Below are 10,160 nucleotides of genomic sequence, written 5' to 3'. Positions count from 1 at the left end.
TATAAACATACTGAAAACTTTAACTTACAACTTTCCATCGTGAATTCTACCATTATGTGGCTAATCTGCCACAAAATGTATAAATTATACGAGTTTTAGGGTAAGTTTTAACAATTTTATAACGGAAATTTTCTCCTGAATGTACTGTGTTGAGAGGGTGGAGGTGACGGAACGTAATCTGAGCCCCATTCAATCGCTGAGCGTTGCAGGAAATTCACGAACTGTCCTATTCAACCGCTGAATCGAACTGTTCTTTTGAACGGCTCAATATTAATGAACGGTTTGCAGTGAACAGTTCCCATGTACTGATAGGTAAATTATCGCTGAGAAGTTGTGATGCGTCTAATTTGAACAGCGGAAAAAGAAACCCAAAGTCCTTTTTTCCCCTTGTTCAGCCAGTTTAACGGTTCACTGCGCGAGCAATTCTTCCATTCGGAAACTTTTCCTGCCAGAGTGGACCAACTTCGGAACTCGCAGTCGTAAAAGAAGGAAATCTTTGGCGTAAAAAAGAATAAAAGGGGGGCTTTTCACGAGGGAGGGAGACAATAATAACGTTTTTAATGGACAGACGAATTGGAGGCCGGAACGGAACTGATAAGGGTCCTGACGTCACCCGATCAATTTTTCACAGATCTGTGCGCAGCGCGGCGATTGGCCAACGAGCGCGGGTACGTGATTGGAGAAGGCGAAACAAGATGGCTGCCTCCAGAATAGCGGACTGCTATTCGTCACGGCGCGGTGGGCTTGTGCTTGCCGGTGGAAGCACGCTGCAAGCTGCTTCAGTAATAACAAGTTGAGGCGAGCAGGCGGACAAGTTGGACGTGATATTTCTCGTTTCCCGAGCGGTAGACGCAGCGGGGGCAAAACGTGACATTTACCCCCCCTTATCGTGTCTGAAAGAAAAAAAACAGTGTGAAGTGTTTCTGGTGGTGCTTCTCGTTGTGGAACAGTGTGGTCTGGATGGATTCTTTGCCCGAATTCCCTCCAAAAGCAACAGTTTGGTAGTTTCTTGATCGCAATTTTGGTGGAAGTGTCCGAGGTGTCACGAGATCTACTGTTACATGGTGTCGGTGGCAGAGGGAGCATGACAGTGGACATTTTGGTTCACCGCCAGAACATGACAGTGACGGGAAAGGACTCCGAACCTGTTCCCGATGGTGCCGGGGACACGAACCAGGTACTGCAACAACAGCAGGTCGTCGTTGCGACGGCGCCCGTCAGGGACCGTGTGTCGGCGTCGTCCCCCGTCGGGGTGGCTCGCTCGAGGTTCATGATCACAGACATTCTTTCCTCGGACGAGCCCCATACGAGATCCCCGTGCTCGTCGCCGGCGTCCGACTGCCCCAGAGACTTATCTGTGCATCATTGCCGCGACGATCTCGGCAGCGAACACGGCGACGACATTGAGTGTGGCCGGAGCGAGAGCGGGACCGATAGCGGACTTCCCGGCGAGACGTCGTCGGTCTGTTCGAACAGTAAGTACATAAATCCTTCTGTTATCTGTTGACCGTCAAACTCTCATGTAAAACCTACATCTTCTCTTCAAATTATAGTAGTTGAGGTACTCAAATAAGTTACACATCGCCGTTACAGTACGTAAACAATATAGACAATTAAGAAATTTCACCTGAACCACACACACACTCATGGTATTGCAAGCTACGATACTCGTGGAAAGGGGCCTTGGGTCTACGTAAAACGAAAATATTGCTTTGACAAGGGCAACAATACGAAAAACGAGATATCTGAAACATTGGTGTATGCAGTATTTTTTTTTTCGGGAGGGGTTGGAATTGTAAAGCTGGACAGCGCATAACTAGGGAGAAGATATCTCGTATGTTAAAAACTTTCCACTCACAAAACTGGCAATCTGAAGTCATTATAAGGCAAGTTTGCATTTACCACTCTGGTTTTTCCCAATGTTTTTGTTTGAAAATGTTCATTTTATCAAACTTTCAGAGGAGGCTGTTGCCCCTTCAGCCCTCTCTGCCTACACCAGTGATCTAAAATGTAGCAACCAGATAGAAATAACTTAACCATTTGACATAACTTGCCCTCAAAGTTTTTTTCAAGATCACTTCTTGAACAGAAAGGCTAATCGGGACTGGACCAACAGTTTCAAGTGAGATCCGAATGCCTCCACCAGGTATCGAACCCAGAACTCGCCCTCATAGTTATAACTAAAATTTATATGAGCATGTAATTACACTACGTTTTCACTTGTGTAATAAAAACCACTACGTAAATGCATAAAACTTGAATAAAAGTTATATTGTTCTTATCTAGAATTTATACAATTTAAGTTGAAAAACTGCCGCTGAAGAGAATTGAATGGATAATCACACATTATTTATACACACACACACACACACATATAAACGCCTGAAAGTCACCATTCTTCATGCTAGGTAATAAACTGGCCAGTTCTGAATTTGGCAAAGTAACTACAGACTTTTTAAAAAGTAAAGTGATTATAATGCATTACTTATTGCAAAGAACGCATTAGTTTCATTCTCCAACTATGCCGACGACATAAAATTCTATTTTCCTGTTTCTAGTTTTACTTGACGCCGCTTTGCTTCCACTTGAGGTTGATCGCGACTGTGACGGAAATAAAGATTGATGAAGTTGATACAACGACACTTATAAGGACTCGAACCAGAAACTTTCGTTGGAGAGATGACGAGACAACGCACTTGGCCAACGAGGCGTCTAAATGCCAGTGTACAGTATTGGCCTTATATCGGCAAAAATGTACAAAGTTTATCGAGGGGAAAAATAGTCATCATGTACATCATTGTTTAATTAGTTTTACTACAAATATTACGTAACACAAGTTATTTTTATAGAAATACAGATCGGTGTAACAAGTTTTACATGTCCTGTTATGTACATTTTGACAGAGACAGTTTTTTTATCTTTAACAAAATTATGCTGTTAATATTTTTTTTGTATATGCTTCTGGAATCTACGAGCTCAATGCATTCGTTGTATGTTCCAGGAAACAGCCTCGCGACAACACGAAACTATTAGAAACAAGCAAAATGCATCTTTAGAAGCATTTACCATAAACTGCACACAGAAAGTAAACACATTAATTAGTGCAACATACATAAAACTGTAGCCTAAACAAAGGCATAAATGAATCAAATATTAATTGTACACTAAATTTTAGGTTCTTTTTTATAAACATTATTATTACTCGACTCGCTAAGATGTATAATTTTCTTTAGAACTTTACTTCCAGACAAAACAAAGTAATTTTGAATTCTTTACTTTTCTGAATGCAGCAAATAGTGTTTTATATTTCACAACGTAATAAATGTTAGAATTTTACTTTCACATCCTTATGAAACAAATGTATTTGAAGTAAATAAGTGTTTTGATCTAATGATGCAATGATATATATAAATGCAAAAAACTGCATTCAATTTGTTCAAGTGCAAAAGAGTAGGCTAAGTCTCTTGAGTCTTCTTAAAAATTAATCAGTTGAGTAGCTTTGATCGACGACCATCCAAGGATCTAAAAAGTCCGTGAATGGTTGTTATCAGTTCATGGATTTGATGTTCTTAAACTACATCTCTCTGTACTTCTGAACGCTTAGAAGAATGTGCCTAAAATTGTGCAGCTTCGTAACATGCACGACACTTGAAACAAAACTCGCACGTCTTTGTGGTAGAGTTTTCTTAGCAAATGGTCACTGTGTGATAATATTGAATGAACACAACCTTCCACAATACTCTATGGGAATTCTGACAGATTTATGTTATACTACAAGCTTCTTCAAAGCGACACACGCTTTGCTTTGGAAAGGAAGTTTTGAGTTAGGTGATGGTACAGTGTAGCTTTCAACGTCCAGATTCTTTGCCCTTGTACATTTTTCTCAGCTTCAAATTGTATGTTCCGGTTAACCTTCATTCTGTTCCTTCTAAAGCTTTTGATTTGATATTTATCATCCAGTCATGACTGATCCAACTACATACGAATCTTATACTTGGCATAAAAGCAAATATTTTTATACACAAGCTCATAACACGTCTAGTTTTTGTAATTCGTTAGCTGATCTTTCAGGCTTTCATACTTCGCAACTAAGCGGCGTGTTTTGTCATTGTGTTATCAATCTCATTATTGTTATCCTTCACACAGAACCCAAAATATGTCAATTTACACAAATGCACATAATTGTTTCGACTCCGAAGCGCATACTATGTTAATAATACACTATTAATGCATCAAAGTTATACAGAGAAATGCAAAAGAAAGAGTAATTTTTCCCATTTGCTGTTCCGTATCCGTGTGATACACTAAGATGCTTAATTGAACAGATCCGAAAAGATCATTTTAAAGAAACCAAGATTTCACGTTTAATTGTGTCAACTGATGCATTGAGAGTACATCAATCTTCATTGTATGCATTTTGGTTTGTGTGGGTGGCGCAAAATAGATTTATTCTGTGTCCAAAAGTTATAGAATAAGTAAATAACAAGCGGATGCATAAACACATTCAACAAGGGGAAGGAACTCGCTTTTTGCAGAAAATACTATACAAAGTGTACTAGCAATAATATCCGTGCGATTTTGACACGTTTCATGTTTGTTTTTTTCTCTACTTAATTTGATTTTTCTGGTGGAAAGAACCACCTAAGCGTTCCACTATAGAAACAGTATTCAACCAGATACGTCAAAGTAAAGATAAGGTAAATCGCCAGTTCTCAAACCCGAAGTATCATCATTAATGTTCTATTCAATTGAAGGAACTTCCAGTATCTATGTCATTCATATTTAGACGACCACATAGAGAATTTGATCTGTGATGATATATTTTTTTTTATTGCAATAACAACATTTCTAATAATATTAAACAAAGAAATGTTTGTTCGGAATAGCTGAAAAATAATTGCTGGTGACCAAGCACTTGTATAAATAAGCCATAAGCAAGTAATTGTTCACCAGTGCCAAGCGATTAATAGTAATTCTGACTAAATCTTGCTCATTTGTTTGTTGTTGAGAGTTACCAAATAATTTAGTTAAGAGTAAAATATTTAGTAAAACTTCAAGAATTTTGGTTTATCGTTTTCAAAGTTTCAACCAAATGGTTTTGGTTATTGAAACAAAATAGTATTTTGTGCAGGAATTATTGAAGTTTATGCACGTCATTATGTAATCTTCTTCACTGAATTCTTTTGTTGTTTCGTCATCATGGAAGCCAATTACTTTTATTCGTATTTTCAGTCATTATTTTTTCTGTTATTCATATTCAAAGAAATTCACAGAAATAGTTTTGTTACTTTTAAGCTCTTGGTTTGTTGATTTACGAACAATGCATTATAACAGTATATTCTGGGTAGTATGAGTTCTTAACGTACAAAGAATAGTCAAGAAATTTCAGTACTTTTAAGAATACACGATTACTTTTTCGTCTTATCCATTTGTGTAGTTCGATATTTATGTGATTAGAGTGAGCAATGAGTGAGCATAACAGACGATGTTTTCATGTGTTGAATTTGTTTCTTTATTAACAAAAAGATTGTGTAATGGTGCTATTTTTTTCCTCAACTGCACATCAGTTTCTATACTACTACTGAAGTAGTGAAACTTTGGATAATTATTACCGTAAAAGAGTTGAATGCGTATATGCAAAACAATTCGCTACTTATCAAAATAACTATACACAAAAGCACAATTCCACTCACCTAATAAAATTAATTTTGCACGTCATGTTGTTCTGGTAATACGAAATTTGATTGCGTCTACCTGGATACAACAGAACCATATAGGTTCATATGGTATTCTTTTCGAACGTTCTCTGTGAAGTGGAATATGATCGTGAACCTTAAAGATCATATATCGGTAAATATTACCGAACTAAATTGTTTTCTGATTTGTATGTCTCAAGTTAATTAATTATGGCAGTGTATCATTCATTGCACAGTTCACTAAACTGAACATTTAACTACAATTCTACCCGTTTTGAATTGAAGATAGTAGAGTTTGTTTGTTAAAAAAATCCGCTGAGTTGAAAATTTAGTAGAAGAAATATTTCAAGAATTTGTTAACCATTGCTTGATACATTCGATGGTGAGATTACATTGATTGATTGATTTGGTTTATTTTACTTGGCTTTTCGGCTACTTTTGGCTAATTGTGAAGATGAAGGTAAGTGATGATATGGTGAAATTGATGAAGAGATATTACAAAGAACACCTATACCCAGGCTAAGATTCGAACCCGGAACCCATGACGTCGTAGCGCACTGTGCTAACCAATCCGCCACATATGTCGGCCAGAGACTCTCTATGTGGGGGCGGAGTATGTGTTTGTGTGTGAATACACATGCATGCACACCAGGAGCGCATATTCTATAGACTAGCTAGATTATCTGCGAACAGGACAAAAATCGATCAGAAATTGTAAATGATATTATTCATATCAGTGATGCTGATTCTGGAGTTGGCAACCTGATTTCTTATGAGTGTAACCTTATTTCCTATGAGTTGGGAATCTGATTTCTTATGAGTTGGCAACCTGATTTCTTATGAGTTGGCAACCTGATTTCTTAGGAGTTGGCAACCTGATTTCTTAGGAGTTGGTAAATTTTATTTCTATTCATAGCCTAGGACCACGTGACATTGTGAGATAGCCCAAATCTTGGACCCAGTATACGCCACTGATGCACACACACGGACACAGATAAATATATATACGCCCTATAATTATAAAAGTTCCTTGCTTAGATATACTGAGGCGAAATATGGACGAAAATCAAAATTAATTCACGAAAAACCAGCAGAATAGCAGATCAAAAATCTACCCTCGCAAAGTCCTGGGAAATTTGGAGCAATTACATAACTCGGAAACGGCGCGTTTTACGGGTAAAAAATAGATATCAAATCAAATTTAAATCTTCCGCTCCAATAAGGTTAAGAAAGTCTGCGATTGCAAGTGAAGTCAGGCGCTTTTTAACTGCATCACAACTTGCCCTTATTTCCAACTCCTTACCGTTAACTAACACAGTTTTCAGTACCACCACCAACACCTTACATGTCTCCCCCTATATTTTAGTTAGGGATCTAAAGTTTTCTCCTTTTATTACAATTTCCTAGACCTAACAAATACCATGTTAGTCATTTATTAATGTTGTAATTGATAATAACTTTCCAATATCCGAATTCAATAACATTTTAAAGTCCAAATGCAATTCATATGTTCATATCCATTCTCTTCATCGAATAACTTTTCCTGTTTAACTACAAAAATGTTTGGCAACTGTTTACATGAATAAAATCATTAGAAAAACATTTAGACCAAAAGAGACGAAGATATATCTATACTGAACTGCTTAATCTGTATTAATTCCCTAACATTATTAGAATAATTAAATCAAAAACATTAGACGAGTTGACCGGAAAGAGTTTCCAATAGCCGCGTTAGCAAACATAGTGGTAAGAGACCATCAAAAAGGTCAACAGGAGGATGAAAAGATAATGTTAAGATGGGCCTACATGAACTTATACAGGACGCTACGACGCCAGGATTCGCGGGTATGGGCGTTCTTTGTGAATGTCCTTTCATCATATCATCACTTACCCTTAATTTGGCGATTAGCTAAAAGTGAAAGAAAAAGCGAAGTAAAAAAAAAACAATCAATCAAATTAAAGGGAATTAGCAAGAATAGTCAAGATTGAATAACTCTTGTCTAAGATAGAGAGAGAGAGAGAGAGAGAGAGAGAGAGATTTGTGCTAAATTGTGCTAAATTTCAGTAACAAAAAAAAAAAAGACTGAATTTCGGGTTCAAATTCTATAGGCCTACTTAAAATTAAATTTTGGTGTTGTTATGATAAATAAATCTCAAATTTTGATTTGAAAAACTTTACACTTGATACGCAAATTAGAAATTCATATTTAAATCTTCACCTATATGAAAGGCACTTTAAATAAGAACATTTTCCACCGCACAGTTCTAGCAGAATGACTGAATGTTTGGGATTTTGTGAAACTCACAGGATAGCCTAATCCAGACTCGGAAAGTGTTGCATAAACAACAAATAATTGCATATAATTTCGCACTGTTTAGCGACAAAATTAGTAATAAATGCATTTTTCGCCTTTTCTAATCGCCGAAAATTAATACGGGTGCAACTTCATACGTCATGTTTCCGTGAAAACGAAATATGCAATCTTGAGCAGTGATTCATTCATGTGACTTCGTGAATTCTTTCTACCTGGCTAAAACTAGGGTTACGCGGTCAGTTGCAGCTAACATTCATTCATTCCATCCAACCCAACCTACGTGTAGTGTGACCATCCATTTCCTCCAGGTCAAAACTCTACACCGCGAGAAAGGAGACACTTATCCTTCATTTAATCTAACAAAAAAGGAAGAAGAAAGGGCGAAAAAGTGAAGGTTTCCAAGAATTTGCCGTATTTCTCTTCTCTGACCAGCGGGACAAATTATTCGAAACCGCGTGGGGAAGAAGCGTTTAAAAACATTTAAGATTTCCCCTTGTACTGGCCCAGGGGGTCTTTACCCTGTATGGGGAACCCAATTCATTCATAAAAGCGTTATTTCCGATAGGGCAACCTCAAGCATTTCCGTTCTTTAATTTTTGAGATGTTCTTCCAGAATTCAAGGGCAGTCTTCCACGTATCAAGCTGTGAATGGCCTTTTAGGAGCTTTCAGACCAAAGCGACACGTAACGCTTGGGGATTTCACCAATCGAACGCATCCCGCTACGGTGTGAAACATTGCTGTTGTTTGGCTCGTTCCCAAGCGACATGTACCGCGTGTCGCTTCGGTCTGAATGTTTTCCTCAAAGAAAACATTCACTGCGCATGCGCGATGACCAGACCGAGGCAACACGATGTTGGGAGATTTCAAACCGAAGCCACACGCGACACATGTCGATTGGGAACGAGCCAATCAACAGCAACGTTTCACACCGCAGCGGCATGACAGGCCGCACAAGCCTGCGTTCGATTGGTGAAATTCTCAAGTGTCGTCCGAGTAACGCAAACGACACGTGTCGCGCGTCGCTTCGGTCTTAAAGCTCTTTTACTTATCCAACGGCATTATTTTAGTCTTTATACTTATCACAATGTTGGGAAATTTCCAGATAGTTATGTACATACTTTGAAATTATCCCGTTTGTCAGTTTTTACAACGAATAATGATTGCTGAAACAAATGATGCTCACGGTGGGGACTCTAAACTGGATTCTATTGTAGCAGAAATGTGATTCCATCACTCATTTCATTTTGAAATCTAAGTGAGCGCTCTCATCTTCTCCCGAGATACATAAAATTACTAATATATTGAACGGTTGTGTCCTAATTGCGAACACACAAAAATGAGAAATAATTCCATGTCCTAGTTGCATGCAACTGAAAAACCAGTGGATCTGAGTTACTTTAAAAAACTCGTTAAAAAGTTATACAGGAAGTGTGAGAAGTTGTAGGTCCCATGGCAGAAAAATTTATTCGCAATTAGGACATAGTCCTTCGACCTTATTCCTGTTCATGCAGCAAATGTTCGCAGTTGGGACTGTTCGCAATTAGGACACCTCTTCAACGAACATAGCGACGAGTGGTTGACAGAAAAAAAGGCGATACCCCCTAGAGAGATCATTAATCCGCCATTGCTTGTGTGAAAAACGGCCGCTCAACTACTAAATTATCTTCCCCCGGAGCAGCTGCCATTTTCCTTTGTTCAAATACAAAACAATGCCAAGTTATCAAGATGGTATGTTTAGTGAAAGTTTATGTTCGTGTAAAACCAAGTAATAACATCTTCGCTTGCTCTCTGTAGCCTTTCAGTACAAGTTTGTGTGGCATGGGTTCCATATCGTTCGTTGCCATATCATTTACGGTCTAAACAATAGGCTCGCATCACGCTGAAGATAATATTAATTAATATTTAAAATTAGGTTTTATTGCTTCTGCAGTTATGTCAGTTATAAAACGAAATGATTTCGCTTTTTTCCGCTATCTGTTCTTTTCTTGTGATGTAATTCAAACGAAAATTATGTGCGGAATGCGAGTTTATTAAAACATTAATGTTCTTCAGTGTGGTTTGTGTATTGAATTTACAAACAAAATATTTAATCAGTTGCAAATGCTTATTTACTTTGAATAAAATAGGTTGCTTTGAAACCCAGACCAC

General features: G+C 37.8%; 1 protein-coding gene across 1 annotated transcript in view; it reads left to right on the top strand.

Moving 5' to 3' along the window:
- Window positions 1-772: 772 nt before the first annotated feature.
- Window positions 773-10,160, top strand: part of LOC145977840 (homeobox protein B-H1-like) — a 56,911-nt gene continuing 47,523 nt past the window's right edge. Inside the window, exon 1 of the mRNA XM_083110163.1 lies at window positions 773-1,475. Coding sequence (XP_082966289.1) covers window positions 1,085-1,475 — 391 coding nt within the window. The 5' untranslated portion in view covers window positions 773-1,084. The remainder of the gene's footprint in view (window positions 1,476-10,160) is intronic.

The sequence above is a fragment of the Lepisma saccharinum genome, chromosome 23, assembly GCF_977018435.1.
Source record: "Lepisma saccharinum chromosome 23, izLepSacc3.1, whole genome shotgun sequence".
In the NCBI taxonomy this organism is placed as follows: domain Eukaryota; kingdom Metazoa; phylum Arthropoda; class Insecta; order Zygentoma; family Lepismatidae; genus Lepisma; species Lepisma saccharinum.
This window is presented reverse-complemented; position numbering and strand designations above follow the sequence as displayed.